The 16,571-nt window shown below is 41.5% G+C and overlaps 1 protein-coding gene across 1 annotated transcript in view; it reads left to right on the top strand.

Moving 5' to 3' along the window:
- MYO1H (myosin IH) overlaps positions 1 to 16,571 on the top strand; it is a gene marked incomplete at its 5' end in the record, with an annotated part of 168,547 nt that overhangs the window by 31,004 nt on the left and 120,972 nt on the right. The window contains 4 exons of the mRNA XM_082244127.1: positions 4,386 to 4,565; positions 4,647 to 4,745; positions 7,877 to 7,990; positions 13,041 to 13,112. Coding sequence (XP_082100253.1) covers positions 4,386 to 4,565; positions 4,647 to 4,745; positions 7,877 to 7,990; positions 13,041 to 13,112 — 465 coding nt within the window. The remainder of the gene's footprint in view (positions 1 to 4,385; positions 4,566 to 4,646; positions 4,746 to 7,876; positions 7,991 to 13,040; positions 13,113 to 16,571) is intronic.

The raw sequence follows: 16,571 nt of genomic DNA, 5'->3' as shown, positions 1-16,571 counted from the left end.
GTTCAGGACACCCTGCTCTCCCCCTGTGTATTTTTTTTATATCATCTCCTCCTCTATGCAGACATTTTCCTTTTCTAATTCTTTTTTTTTTTATGTTGGGGTTTCGCCATTATCCCTCCCTTTGGAGGACACATTGCAGTTACTCTAGGGCAGTGATGGCGAACCTTTTTGAGCCCAAGTACCCAAACTGCGACACAAAACCAACTTATTTTTTTCAAAGTGCCAACACTGCAATTAATAACAGCCAAAGATAATGGCCGCAAGGGCCTCTCACCAATCCCAGCGACAGAGCAACACTTGCTCCGAACAGATGTCCACTCACTCTCAGTTGCCCATGGCAAGGCCCGCAATTGGCATTGCAGGGGGGTTATCCTCACAGCCTCTCTGTCCCTGGCTCACAGTGTGCTGCTCCAGTCTTTCTCACAATCTCTCTCACAATCTCAATATCTCTCTCTCTCTCCCCCCATAGTCTTCCAGGACTAAAGGTCCCATGGTGCACTTGTCAACCTCCTTATTGGTTATTGGCTGCAGCCAATGGGGAGGCAGGAGGAATCAGAGCGGGTGGCGATCTCTACAAGCGCCGCTCTGTCCCTATCCAGCGCTGCTTGACAGAAGGGGGGCTAGCGAGGAAATACACTGGCAGTCCACGCTCGCTTCCCCCCTTGTCACAGCGCCGCTGCCATGCGGGGGGAGGGAGGATTAGAGAGCCCAGGCATTAGCGGCGGCAGCTTCCTTGTATAGCTGGCGTGCCCACAGAGAGGGCCCTGAGAGCCAGCTGTAGCTCGTGCCATAGGTTCGCCATCACTGCTCTGGGGAGTCTCAGGTCTCCACTGCTTCCTTCTTCCTTCTTTACTTCTGTTTCTTTTCCTTTTCTAATACTACTCTTAACTGGGTACATAACCCCCTCCCCCCCCCCCCCCATGTCATTTCAGCCTCCCTGTGAGCATCAGGCTTTGTATCAGTAGCTTGGATTATTACTTTGCCATTTCTACAGCAGCTCTGGGGACTCCTCTACACTTCAGAATGATACTTTATACTTTTTTGATTATTGGTCTGTCATTATAGATACATATGGAGTCTCGTTCTCCTGTGATGTGATTCAACTTAAAATAGACCTGAGCTCAGACTGTGCAAGTAAGGATTACACACTCAGCCTCACCCTGTGCAAAGATTTTCTATAGTTTATGGGACAATAGCTTAAGCACAAAAAGACTGTGGGTGAATTCACACATAGAACGGATATAGGCATTTTACTGCATAGTAAAACGCCTGTCTCCGCAGAAATACTCAGAAAACAAGTGTTTTCTCTGTGTACCCATTCACTCTGCAACACAGTACAGTGCTGTGCAAAAATGCAGACATGCTTCATTTTTTCCCAGCGCACTGTACAGAATAGCATGGCACTGTACAGCAGCACAGTGCATCGCGCTGCTGTACAACGACATGAAAGAAGTGTACTTTTAAACATTTCAAATGAAGTTTGTACAAAAACAAAACAAAAAATGGAGCTGTGTGTGTGATGCACTGAGTTATGTCTACCCCCTACTGCAGTCCGAAATGAACAGCTCCTGGAGAGGTACTGGGAGTGATCATCACTGGGGCAGGTTAAATGAGACCTTAATCCTTTACACACACACACACGATAGTTACCACTGTGTGTTGTAACAAAAACACACACTATTCACAGCGTCTGCTGTTGCAAATATGAACTTTAAAAAAATAATGTCTGTGTTATTTTCTCCCACGACCAGGCAGGAATGTAATTGATTTTACACTGTGGTAGCTTCTTTACAAAGGCAAAGTTCTTTCATTTCTTGTTAGAGCATTCAGTGATTCCACTTAACAAGTTTTACATATTGTATTAATGAAACAAAAAGAAAAATTTAAACATTTTTACAGAACATGTATTAAAAAGAAGACATCAAATAACATAAAATAAAGGGTTTTAAAGTGAAAAATACCTAAATTAGATCTAAACTTCTTTGAGTCATATAACCTTTCTGCGCTCCCACCCGATCTGCAATCTAAGTAGCCAATTCATTATTTTTTTTGCTTTGTTTACATTTTTCATTGACCCGCCTCCACCACCAGGTGAGAGTGATGTGTCCCTGCTCCTGTAGCCTCCTGGGATATCGCCATCACCAATCCCAGGATGCTTTAGGAGTAGGGCAAATAGCAATTGTAGGGCAGTGCTGGCGCCTGTTGTTGTGGGCTGGCTCCCTGAGGAGTACCAAGATGGTGGTACAGGGTAATACTGGATCCTCTGGACAAGTGAGCATGTGAAACCAGGAGACTGCTGCATACCAGGAAAGGAGGGCTTAAACAAATAGCAGGGGAGAGTAACGTTTCTCAGTCTGCCTGGTCTTTAGTTCAGTGCAGAGTTACTAACCCTCAGAAATGGGACTCTCCTTATCCTTGGTAGTTTAAGTATTAAACGAACTGCAGCTGCCTGAAGAGGGTGCTACATAACTAATTTCCATCAACCAATGGGTCTGAGGGGGTATGTGGTACATGTTCTTGAAGTGTACTGTTATGTCCAGCGGACATAACTTAATGCCAACTCTTTTGGGCACATGTATATTTCCATATGACAATGTTTTAAAATTCACAAACCATCACATTTATTAGCAGATTGCGATTACATACTTTTTAGATGAAAAATATGATATATAAAATAGGTTATTATACCCGCGCTATGGTTATGTGTTCAGTGTCCTGTTAGTGGTTAGTGTATTAACAACCACGTGTGAATAATTTGCACATTATATAAAACCAAAATAAATGAAAGTGAGATTGAAGCTGCTGCTACTGTGAAAGGTTAAAAAACTTCATATGATGACAAAAAAAGTTTTAAACTTTTCTACAAATCAATCACATGTGCCTAATAATGAATAAAGTGCCAGTGCAATCGATGATACATAAAGTAATATTATCCTTAATCAATGGAGCTAGATCCATCCATCCACTGATTAGGGATAGTACCACGCTGTTTTGAATTATGTTGCTGGTGAGTGGGGACTCAGGAGGGGAGCACGGAGTGTCACCTGAACCCTGTACGAGAAGATATCACTAGCACTGGCACTTTATTTGTATTGATGGACGTCGATTTGTTTGATTGCACTTTTCTTTTGCACGTTATGTATCATTGATTGAACTAACACTTTATTCATTATTAAATATGATATATATCAGATGTATAATGTGAAATGGGTGACTATCTTATTATACATTACTGTAGCCACTTTTTTCAAAGTAACTCCATTATATTAAGAGCTAAAGCAGGGTTTCTCAACTCCAGTCCTCAGGGCACACTAACAGGCCAGGTTTGCAAGAAACCTGAAATATATCATAGGTGATATAATTTGCTGCTCAGTGATTGCAGTATTCTAGTCTGCATCTCCCCAAGTTAATACTTAAAATCTGGCCTGTTAGTGTGCCCTGAGGACCGGAGTTGAGAAACACTGAGCTAAAGAATATGAGTGAAAGGTAAAAGCTTGAGCTAGGTCTCTAGTAGCAATGAACTAAGGTTCAAACCAATCTGGGTTCGGCCTAAACTCATGTGAAGCTTTCATATGAGAGGCCGTTGGCCCAATCAGCTGCATATGGGGCATTCCAATCCCTAATTGACTTCTATAAACATGTTCGATAATTTTCTAATGATCAGCGATTGCAGCAAATCAGCTGCAACCACTGATCAGTGTATTCTGACAGGGGTGGGTGCAACTGTCAGAATACAATGTCTCAGCAGCGGATCCTCCATCCACCCAGTTTGCGTGCATGGAGGAATCTGTAACCTTGTATGTCTTATTTCATGGTACAAGCAACTAAAGGGGCCAGGGATGGCTTGATTTAAACCTCATTTAATGTTTGTTAAAATATGTAAATACTTGATTGTCCTTAATCTGGGTACAGGTGCATTTTAAGATGTATTTTGCAACTTGGAATATGTTCAAAATGTATGGCAAAGATAATCAGGAGTCTCTAAGTTATTAAGGTTTGGGAGAGTATTATAAATCAATTCTTAGGAATATATTGTACTCGTATGTGACATACAAGAGCTTAAGATGCAGATGTTTATTGCATAGTTACTAGCAATGTAGTGTTACAATTCAGTTTGAAATTGGACTTGCATCCAATATGCCAAAAATTTTGTTTGATCTTGGTAATGCCTAAAATAGGCAACACACACTGCAATTTACTTTAGTTTTATCATCAATGCAGTGAGTGGGCCTGCTTGACTAGATATAATTCAAACTGATTGTTAAGGTAGATCTTTACCCTACACAGTTGTTGTTTTTCTTGGATTAGATATAATAAACCAATATTGTCATTAGTAGAGACTTTTTTTGCCTTTTGTAAGCATTTTGTTGTATCTTAATTTGCAGGGAGCACCAGCTGGAGGTCACATACTTAGTTATTTAATAGAGAAGTCTAGGGTGGTCCATCAGAATCAAGGAGAGAGAAATTTCCACATCTTCTACCAGTTATTAGAGGGAGGTGAGGATCATCTCATAAGGTGGCTGGGTCTAGAGCGTAACCCAGAGCATTACAGTTTTCTCATTCAGGTATGAACAGAATCTGCAGGCGTTTTGTAAAGTGGTATTTATTTTAAATATCACAGGAAATGTTTGTACTTGTTTCCCCAGGGAGAGTGTGCCAAAGTAGGTTCTATCAGTGACAAAGCCAACTGGAAGCTAGTCCGCAGGGCATTTACCATTATTGAGTTCACAGAAGCTGACATAGAGGTAAGAAGCCTCTACCCATGGTATGCCCACTTATGCACTGATAAATGTACTAAAAAATGCACATTACACAATGCCTTTTTTCCAATGATGCTAATGCAGTAAACAAAAAGATAACATTGTATTCAGAATCATTATCTATGTTGTATACCTGTGGTCGGCAACCTGTCTATCGCGATCCATCTGTGAACCACAGACAGGTGACAGGTGGAACAGATCCCCAGGTTGCCGACACTGCGTTTTTCCCCGACAGCTTCACAGCAAGCAGGCGCGCGCTCAACCAATCCCAGCCTGCAGAGACAGTCTCATTAATAGCTTGGGATGGGTCGGGCTCGTGACTGAACATGCCCAAGCTCTTCCATTGAGTGCACTGTGCGCCTTCGCACTGGCCCTCCCCTTCTGATCAATTCAAGGCACTTGCGGGTGATATGTGAGAGGAGGGCCGTTGAGGATCAGAACATGCAGCTCTGCCATGACAGCTTCCCTGCACCACTCTGCATAAGTAAAGAACTTTTGTTCCTGACCCCCCAATATTTTACTCTCCTGACCTCCCTGCACCATACCCTTCTGACCTTCCTGCACCATGCCTTCCTGACCTCCCTGCACCATACCCTCCTGACCTCCCTTCACAATGCCCTCCTGACCTCCCTGCACCATACACTCTTGATCTTCCTGCACCATGCCCTCCTGACCACCCTGTACTCTGCCATCTTGAGCCCCTGCAACATACTCACCTGATCCCCCTGAATTCTGCCCTACTGAGTCCCTAGTACTGTGCCCAACCTAGCGCTCCAATACCATACCCTCCTGACCCATGTACTCTGTCCTCCTGCCCCTAGTACTGTGCCCTCTTGACCCCCCAATACTTTTCCCTCCTGACTTCCAATAACGTGCCCTCCTGACCCCCCCCCCGCTCCACACTATGCCCTTCTGACCCCTCAGTACTGTACCCTCCTGACCTCCCTGCACCGAGCTCTACTGACCCTGCAGTACCATACCCTTCTGACCCCCTGCACCATACCCTCCTGACCCCCCTGTCCTCTGCCTTACTAATAGGGATTGCATAGCTGCCTAATTCATCTAAATAGTGGCAAGGCTGTATTTAGATATCATGCTACCCTAGGCACATGTAAATTATATCAACCTTCTCCACATTTTTGTCATGTAATTATGGTTATAAAAACTAAATCAGCAACGCACTACTATATGCATCATGGTACCTGATTTACAGCGAAAAGAAAAAGTCCACACACCCCTGTAAAAATGCAAGGTTTTTGAGAAAAATGTACCAAAGATAAATCACCTCTCAATTTTTTCTACCTTAATGGGGCCTATAATTTGTGCAATTTAATTAAAAACAAACTGAAATCATTGTATAGATATAGAAATGTGCAGCGCTCATAAATAATTAACATATGATAATCAGTAGAAATTCATAACATTGTGAAAAATACATATACAAACAAATATATAATAATAAGAAAAAAGAGTGAATAAGGGCAAAAATTCCTTTTGAATGAGGTGCAAAATCTTCAAACGTGTATTCAGAAGTGAATAACGGAAAATTTGCTGTGACACCAGTGTCACAGCAAATTTTCAGTTATTCACTTTTTTTTCACTTCATTCAAAAGGACTTTAAATAGTCTTAAATAGTCTGAAGCACCAGGAAAGGTCTTTGGATCCTGGGTGAACCCAACCAGAGGAGTCCCCTGTCTGAGAGGCTCTGTCTCAATGGAGGCTGGACAGGAGAGGGTTAAGTGGTTAGTGGTATTGTGAGTCTAAGAAGTGCCCAGTGGATGTCAGAAGGTGGTAGCTGATGATCCTGAGGCCTGTGAGTACAGACATAAATCCTGTGCCCTAGAGACTGTATGCAGGTACTAGTTCTATATAGAGAAAAGTCCAAAGCCCTTCGCCTAGCAGGTAGTGACTTTGAGTAAGTTCCCTGCCACCACAGTAAGAAGAGTCCTCAGTTCCTTCAGTTCTTTTTGGGGTATCCCATGCCTCACCATACCTATCCAAGTTATAGCAACAAAAGTACAGAATACCCTTTTAGACTGTTTTATTGAGCCAGAAAGAGGGAAGAAAATAATGTGTGCCTGGCTGTGTGTACATTAAGTGGGGAAATTGGACTGTTCCATTCCAGCGGCTCTTAGGCCCTGTTCACACCTGAGCATTTTTCAGCTTGTAAAACGCTAATCTCTCAAAATGCCCAACAAGCAAAATCCCAATAATTGCAATGGCCCCTGTTCACATATGAGCGTTTTGTCACCTGAAGCAAAATGCCTGAAGCTCAAAAAAGCACACAAGCTTCTTTTTGGCAGATTACAAGCATTTTTGGTCAGATGTCAATGCCTGAAAAAATATGCTCATTTATCATGGTCTGATTTTTTTACATTTTGCCATTTTTAAAGGGGTGTGTAGACTTTTTCTTTCCACTGTATATGTAATCCTGCAACTGAAACAATTCACCAAGTAAGAGAAGGTAAGAGGAAAAGCAGGCGCCACTGTATTAAGCCAAAAGATTTATTGCACACAATTACAGTAGTAACTTACATTAAGGTAAAAGTCAGTCCATGTAGGAGCATCTGTTCCGCACTATCCGGCCGTCCGCCAGCCCGAAAACGACGTCACTTCCGGGCTGGTGGACGGTCAGATAGTGCGGAACAGATGCTCCTACATGGACTGGCTTTTACCTTGATGTAAGTTACTACTGTAATTGTGTGCAATAAATCTTTTGGCTTAATACAGTGGCGCCTGCTTTTCCTCTTACTCCTGCCAGAGGAATTCCCGAAGTTTTACCGCCAGTGCTGCCTTGTACCCGGCCATTTGGACAGTGCATATTAAGAACTTGGGGACATCCCCTGTGCCCTTTCGTTGTGGTGGATCCCCCCTTTTATTTTTTGGTTAGAAGCGCCCAACACCTATCTCTCTGAAGTAAGAGAAGGTGGCAATTGTAATGTGTTGTCTAGATATAGAATAGATATAGATATATCTGTTTTTAGCTGACCCTGCACTAACTTAATGTCCAACCATATGTAATTCCACTAGTCCAAAACACATTGTTTTCAACGCAACTAAGCCCTGATAGTAAGGGATCCTTAGAAATTTTTTTTCTCCTTTGCTTCCTATTTTAGCATCTGTTTGGATTAGTGGCCAGCGTCCTGCACTTAGGTAACATAAAGTATGAGGAGGACAGCCATGGGCATGCCATAATCACGGAGGGCTCACAGATCCGATGGATTTCTAAGGTATTCACAATGCATACGAAAAAAACTGTATTTCCCTAGAATTTATTCTTTTAAATATGTCTTAGCCTTAGGGACAATGAAAAACAAAAAAAGAGGGCCAAAAACCTTGTGCATTACCTTTTTTATTTATTAAAAATAATAAAACTTCCAAAAACATACTTACAATACCCAAAAGGCAACAAAAGGTACCTCAAACTTTTTAAAAATGTATTTATTTATTTGTTTGTATTAGTTAGTGGCTTTTCTTAGCCTTTTTATATTTATTAGGATCATCAATTTATGAGACAATTTATTCCCTCTGTTCTTGTGTAATTTTGTTGGACAATATATGCATACACAGCAGGTAAAATAAGTTTTAAACATGTCACAAATTTTCTAGTTAAATATATTTCAAAAGGTGCTATTGACATGACATGTTCACCACATGTCAGGAACAACCCATGCAATCCATACATATAAAGAAACCAAAACAAATACGTTCAGAAATTAGATTATGTGTGATAAAATGGAATGACACAGAAAAAACAGTATTGAACACACTAACTGAAATGTATTTAATGCTACGTACAAAATCCTTTATTGGTAATGATATTTTCAAGACGCCTCTTGAATTGAGAAACTAGTTGCATGCATTGCTCAGGTGTGATTTTGGCCCATTCTTCCACAAAAACAGTCTTCAAATCTTGAAGGTTCTGTGGGCCTCTTCTATGAGCTCTGATCTTTAGTTCTTTCAATAGATTTTCTATTGGATCCATGTCAGGGGATTGGCTGGGCTATTCTAGCAACTTTATTTTCTTTCTTTGAAACCAATTGAGTTTCCTTGGCTTTGGGTTTGGAATCATTGTCTTGCGGAAATATCCACCCTCATTTCGTCTTCATCATCCTGGTACATTTTTCCATTCATCCTTCCTTCAATGATACAAAGTTTCCCAGTACTGTATGCTGAAAAACAATAGGGATGGGCTTTATGTTCGAGTCGAAAGTACGTTCGGCTAGAACATCAGCTGTTCGCGTGTTCGCCGAACACACGAACAAATGGGTTGCTCGGATGTCGGGAAGAGGCACTTTTCCCCATCAACATAGGAAAAAGGTGCATTGGGGGCACCCCAAAGCACCCTTCCCATGTTGAGGGCAAGCGCCTGGTATTGTTCAGGAGGAGGGGGGCGCTCAATCGTCCCCCACCTCCTATACTCGCCTGCCAGACTGCATGCTCGGATAAGGGTCTGGTATGGATTTTGGGGGGGACCCCACGCTTGTTTTTTTTATTTTGGCGTGGGGTTCCCCTTAAAATCCATACCAGACCTGAAGAGTCGCTTTTTTTATCTGTATTGCCAGGAGCCGACAATACATTACAGCCGCGAGAAAGTTTAAATTACATTTTTTCCTTTAGAAATGTCAGTATTGTTGCAGCAGGCTACATACATCGTACAGATGCGCTACTTTACAGGCACAAAAAGGGGACCCCCCAGGCACGATATTTAAAGGATTTTTTTTCATTTTTATTGTTTCACTGTAAGCATCATTAAAAAATCACTGCTCCTGTAAAAACAGGGCAGTACCTGGGTTCCCATACACTTTTTATGGCAATAATTTGTATATAAGCCTTTAAAATGAGGTCTTTTGATTTTTCATGCTTGTGTCCCATAGACTTTAATAGAGTTCGCATGTTCGCTAGAACTTTTTCCCTGTTCGAGATGTTCTGGTGCGAACCGAACAGGGGGGTGTTTGGCCCATCACTAAAAAACAACCCCACTTCCAAACTTTACTGTTGTTAGGGTGTTTTTGGGGTGATGTGCAGTGCCATTTGACCTCCAAACATAGTGTGTATTATGGAGTCCAAAGAGTTAAATTATGGTCTCATCTGACCAGACTATATTCTCCCAGTAGTTACCCATCATGAGATGTTTCTTGTGTAATGAGACACCTTTTTATAGGCCATCAGTTGAGACTGAACCAGCTGATATCAATTTGCACTGACAAGGGGCAGGATTGCTTTCTAATTACTGATAGATTTCAGTTAGTGTCTTGGCTTTCCATGCCTTTTTGCAAATCTCTTTCTTCATGTGTTCAATGCTCTTTGCCTGTGTCATTCCATTTTTTTTTTTTTTACACATAACTTAATTTCTGAACTTATTTGTTTTGGTTGGTTTTGTAAGTTTTGATTGCATGGGTTGTTATCGACATGCAATGAAAATGTCATGCCAATAGCACCTTTAAAAATATATTTACCTAGAAAAATGGTGAAGTGTTCAATACTTATTTTACTCGCTGTTTTTACTATATACAGTGGGTACGGAAAGTATTCAGACCCCCTTAAATTTTTCACTCTTTGTTATATTGCAGCCATTTGCTAAAATCATTTAGGTTCATTCTTCTTCCTCATGAATGTACACATAGCACCCCATACTGACAGAAAAACACAGAATTGTTGACATTGTTGCAGATTTATTAAAAAAGAAAAACTGAAATATCACATGGTCCTAAGTATTCAGACCCTTTGCTCAGTATTTAGTAGAAGCCCCCTTTTGATCTAATACAGCCAGGAGTCGTTTTGGGAAAGATGCAACAAGTCTTTCACACCTGGATTTGGGGATCCTCTGCCATTCCTCCTTGCAGATCCTCTCCAGTTCTGTCAGGTTGGATGGTAAACGTTGGTGGACAGCCATTTTTAGGTCTCTCCAGAGATGCTCAATTGGGTTTAAGTCAGGGCTCTGGTTAGGCCATTCAAGAACAGTCACAGAGTTGTTGTGAAGCCACTCCTTCGTTATTTTAGCTGTGTGCTTAGGGTCATTGTCTTGTTGGAAGGTAAACCTTGGGCCCAGTCTGAGGTCCAGAGCACTCTGGAGAAGGATTTTGTCCAGGATATCCCTGTACTTGGCCGCATTCATCCTTCCCTCGATTGCAACCAGTCGTCCTGTCCCTGCAGCTGAAAAACACCCCCACAGCATGATGCTGCCACCACCATGCTTCACTGTTGGGACTGTATTAGACAGGTGATGAGCAGTGCCTGGTTTTCTCCACACATACCGCTTAGAATTAAGGCCAAAAAGTTATATTTTGGTCTCATCAGACCAGAGAATCTTATTTCTCACCATCTTGGAGTCCTTCAGGTGTTTTTTAGCAAACTCCATGCGGGCTTTCATGTGTCTTACACTGAGGAGAGGCTTCCGTCGGGCCACTCTGCCATAAAGCCCCGACTGGTGGAGGGCTGCAGTGATGGTTGACTTTCTACAACTTTCTCCCATCTCCTGACTGCATCTCTGGAGCTCAGCCACAGTGATCTTTGGGTTCTTCTTTACCTCTCTCACCAAGGCTCTTCTCCCCCGATAGCTCAGTTTGGCCAGACGGCCAGCTCTAGGAAGGGTTCTGGTCATCCCAAACGTCTTCCATTTGAGGATTATGGAGGCCACTGTGCTCTTAGGAACCTTAAGTGCAGCAGAAATCTTTTTGTTACCTTGGCCAGATCTGTGCCTTGCCACAATTCTGTCTCTGAGCTCTTCAGGCAGTTCCTTTGACCTCATGATTCTCATTTGCTCTGACATGCATTGTGATCTGGAAGGTGTTATATAGACAGGTGTGTGGCTTTCCTAATCAAGTCCAATCAGTATAATCAAACACAGCTGGACTCAAATGAAGGTGTAGAACCATCTCAAGGATGATCAGAAGAAATGGAAAGCACCTGAGTTAAATATATGAGTGTCACAGCAAAGGGTCTGAATACTTAGGACCATGTGATATTTCAGTTTTTCTTTTTTAATAAATCTGCAACAATGTCAACAATTCTGTGTTTTTCTGTCAGTATGGGGTGCTATGTGTACATTCATGAGTAAGAAGAATGAACCTAAATGATTTTAGCAAATGGCTGCAATATAACAAAGAGTGAAAAATTTAAGGGGGTCTGAATACTTTCCGTACCCACTGTATATATATATATATATATATATATATATATATATATATATATATATATACATATATATATATATATATATATATATATATATATATATATATATATACATATATATATATATATATATATATATATATATATATATATATATATATATATATATATATATATATATATTTTACATTTGTTTAAATGATTAGTTGATCTTCCATTACTGATTAATTCATATTGTGTGAGCAATGATTTATGATATTAGCACTGACCTTTTGACACAATCATGTTATGCTGAACATCTGCCTATTGATCCAGAGGTTGCCCAGTCTTCATTATAACTATCTGCTGACATCCGATTTGTGTCCTTTCAGTTCTGTTCCGTTTTTTTGAACGGAACAGAACCCTATTTTTTCTTCCGTTTAAAAATCGGAAAGGACGCAAAATCGCATGTCAGCGGTGTCATCCGCTGACATCCGCAATCCCATAGACATGCATTATGTCTGTATATCATCCACAAACGGATAGGATGATATGCGAACATATGGACCGGATGACACAAATGTCATCCGTGTCCATGAAAAAAAAAAAAAAAAGTGCTGGAGCGGATCGCAATACGGTCCGCTCCGTGTGAAAGGGGCCTTACAGACCTAACAAAGGTAGTCAGCATCTTTGACTCTAGCCACCAGTGCCTTGCTATTGGCCACAGAATGTTATTGATAGTGTCACTGACCATAAGCAAGGCAAGGCAGGAGAAGGTGGTCCAATGTACCAACTTCCTTTGAAGGCTGCAAAAATGTTCTACAGCACATCTTTTACAGCTTCTCATTATTAACATTCGAGTGTTCAGTACAAATTAATTTTAAATGATCACAATAACTAATCTTTATGCTGACTAGATGCTAAAAAGATCTTTATGTAAAGATAAATGCTCGCACAAAAAAAAAAAAAAAAACTAAAATAAAAGGGTGCTCTGGGCATTCTAGCATGATTTTTGCTAAACTAAGATTTCCAGTAATTACATGGAATGTGCTTATAAACAACTACATTATGCATTTGTAAGGTAAGGTGACTGTGCTAATGGTGTCTTTAAAAAACCTAAAGCATCTTGTGTTATATAACACTTTATTGGGTTTCTTTACACAGCTTCTTGGGGTTCCCCTATCTATTTTACAAGAAGCATTAACACATAAAAAGATTGAGGCAAGGTCAGAACAGGTATGTTGTTTTTTGTGTGATAAATATGAAAATAGTGTGGGCAAACAACTTTAAACAATTAGGTTGTTTTACTAAAACTGGAGAGTGCAAAATTTAGTGCAGCTGTGCATGTTAACCAATCAGCTTCTAACTTCAGCTTGGAAGCTGATTGGTTTCTTTGCAGAGCTGCACCAGATTATGCACTCTCCAGTTTTAGTAGTTGAACTGAAATGGGCTCAATTCACGAAGAGTAATTTTCCGCTTTAAAATCTGATGACATAAAATAGCTCATAGCGTTTTTCAAACATTTTTTTTGCAATTCACAAACAAAATACTAAAATAAAGCATGAGGTATTTCAGCAAAATATAAGGTATTGATCTCATGAACTATTCAGTATTTTATCCCATGATGTGATATTCAATGGACTGGATACAGTGGAGAAGATTTAGAACCCCTGTCTTTTTTATTTCTAATAAAGAGGTAAAACGGTTTAATCCGTAGAAATACACCAAAGTCAGTGCGGTCCCTGCAGCATATGTATTAATACAAAAAAAAGTGACTGGAATACCAGTCAAAGGGAAGCTGCTTTCACAGGACACAGTTCCAATAAATACATACAAAATACCCTCATGAATGTCAAATATTAAATGATAATAGTATATATAAAATCAAAAATCAAAAAATCACACACATATACTAACACCTATCTTCTGCCAATAAAAAATACAACCTTGTCATTGGGGAGATTTCCCATAGCCATTCCGGGAAGTGAGTTTCGGTCCACATAGCAGATTCGATTAAGCTTTTTGCTGACTTTACTTCATCCAAATTGTAGACGGTTCTAACCTCACAGGGTTTGATGAGCATAACAACAAACAAACAAAAAAAATTAGCGTCCTGGCTATTTGTTGTACAGTTCTGTCTATTTTCTCCTTAAAGTATAACTAAAGGCATTATTTTTTTTTGGTTGTGGATGGAGTGGAGAGGAATTAGAACCCCTGTCAGATTCTTTCTCTCTATTTGTTCTGTTTGCCATTATCATTGAAAGTAAAGAAATCCCAAATCCCAAATTTTGGGTTGTCCCAAGAAAAGTAATAGAGGGTCCCCAAAGGATTCCCCCTTATTTGAAGGGATTTCCTCTCACTTCCTGTTTGGCTAAGGGACAGGAAGTGGAGGGAAATCTCCAAAATTGGATACTTGTTCTATCCAAAGAAAAAAAAAAGAAGCTTTTCATATAGTTCCACTTTAAGACATATCTGCCTCAGTTTGAATAACTGGTTCCATCAGTCACTAGACTGGACCTCAAGTCTCATCACTTACACATTGCTGCTTGCTTAAGCAGGCCATACATCGATCGAAATTTGGCTGGGCCCTGCTTGTATGGGCAGGATAGCTGAACAGAAGTCGATCTACCGATTGACTTCTGTACAACCAGCCTGTTGGAAAATTTCCACATGATAAGTGCTTCTGGCTAAAGCTCACAGTGCTGAGCAATGTCTTCTGACAGTGGGGAAGTCTCCCCATTGTCAGAATACAGTACGTCAGTGGTAGTGATTCCCCCATCCATACATTTTTGGCTAACCTTCTGTTTGAACAAAAAAAAAAAATGACTCATCTATAGACTGCTTTAACTCAGATACATGGATTTGTTAAAGACATGGACTGCCTCTGTTCTTGTACAATCTCTAGCTCTCCCTTAGATGACTTGCTGCACCTCTGTTTAGACCACACAGGCCTGTACACGTGCTTCCCACCTGTCAATAGTGCAGCACACCTTGCACTGGCTGATTGGAATCTCTTGCAGGTCTGGGTTGAATCCACCTGTCCCAAATCAGTTCTCTCATGGGATGCCTGTTCTAATATTTCAGGGATCCTTTCACTGCTAAAGCAGGCTCTTTCTCTGCCATATACTGCATTTTAACAATGGCAGAAAGTGCTTATATGTCATAAAGAATTGCAAAGCTGCAATAGAGCCATTATGTGGAAGGCATCTGTAAGATGCTTTCTCTTGAGACAGAGAAATTGAAGATCAACTACTAGGGCTACATTTTCTCCTGAGATTAAGTCCTGTGCGAATTGCAGTGGCAGGAATCGCCACAGGTAATCACTGGCTGAGCGGACATCCACAGATAGCTGCGGGTGTCGGCGACCTGTCACTGAAATTTACAGGACTCAACAGCTGCAGCTAGTTGCTCACAGGTTGGTCATCAAATTCCTGCTGCTGTCATTCGCACTAGCGCTATTTGCCTGGTCTAATGTAGCCAAAGCGCATCCAGCAGTGATCACTGCAGATTATCACTGGCTGTCCAGGCAGCTGCGGCCACCAGTGACCTGTCACTATACAGGCATGTCTGCTGCAGCTCACAGCATAAGCAGGAGAACTCTGCTGTCTCAATTTGCACCGGGTAATCACCTGTGTGAATGTAGCAATAGACTGACCATACATTATAGAATTTTCTGGGACACTTTTAGATTTACTAAAAGCATATAGTACGAAGGGCAAACCTAAACACTTTCAATTTGTATGCAATCAGGCAGGCCCTCGCACTACATAAAACAGAAGAGGAAACTGTGCTATATATAACAAATATGCAAATAGTGCAAGCAGCAACTTATCTGTGAGATATTAGCATTGTTTGAATACAATATAACTTATTTAAGTTGTGCCAAATACGTGTACATAAACAGTCCACAAGTGTATTATGATAATCCTGGTGAGTTTATTATCCACCACCTTGAAGAATGTAAAGAAAAAGGGGTTCAAATGAGCCCCTTTTTCTAGATGGGATGGCGGCAGGCTTTCTGTAAAGATAAGCATCCTTTAAGTTATTACAGTAGGTTACTAGGCAGACTTAGATGGGCTAGCCAGTGTATGGTCAGAATAAGCCCCAATCACTGTGGGGCTTATTCTGTAGCTAGGAAGAATAACATTTAAACTGGTTCTTTCCTGTTTTCCTTCCCGCCCTTGAGCCTGCCCAGGATCTATTTAAAGGGGGGCTCGGCTCCTGGAGCGCCACTTACCTCAAGAAGAACGCCGTGTCAAGATAAGAAGTTTTGTTCCAGCTCTTCTGTCAAGATGAGTCTCATCCGCCAGCTGATCGAGAGGGCCGGGGAAGCGGGTTCCGAAGATTGGATCCGGCGCTGTCTGGCCATGTCTTCATCGTCGTCCGGTCCGGCGGAGCCTCTGCCCGTTGTTGCTGTCATCCCGGAGTCGGTGTCTTCTGGCGGATCCATCGCTGAAGCGGATGTCGTCGCCGGGTCAAGTAGAGCGGATGTCGTCACCGGGTCAAGTCTGCGCACTGATGTCGTCATGGAGTCAAGCGGACGCCCGGAAGCCGTCACCGGGTCAAGAAGTGTACCGGATGTCGTCGGAGGTCGGAGGGCATCTTCAACACCGGAACCGGCGGAAGAGGATCGTTCTTCGGTCAGAGGTCGCCGCGGCGCGCCGAAGACTCGCGGTGAAGAGGCCGTCCCGGCGA

Source organism: Pelophylax lessonae, assembly GCF_965119305.1.
Source record: "Pelophylax lessonae genome assembly, chromosome: 1".
In the NCBI taxonomy this organism is placed as follows: Eukaryota; Metazoa; Chordata; class Amphibia; order Anura; family Ranidae; genus Pelophylax; species Pelophylax lessonae.
Note: the sequence above shows the minus strand (reverse complement) of the source record. Positions and strands in the feature narration are given on the sequence as shown.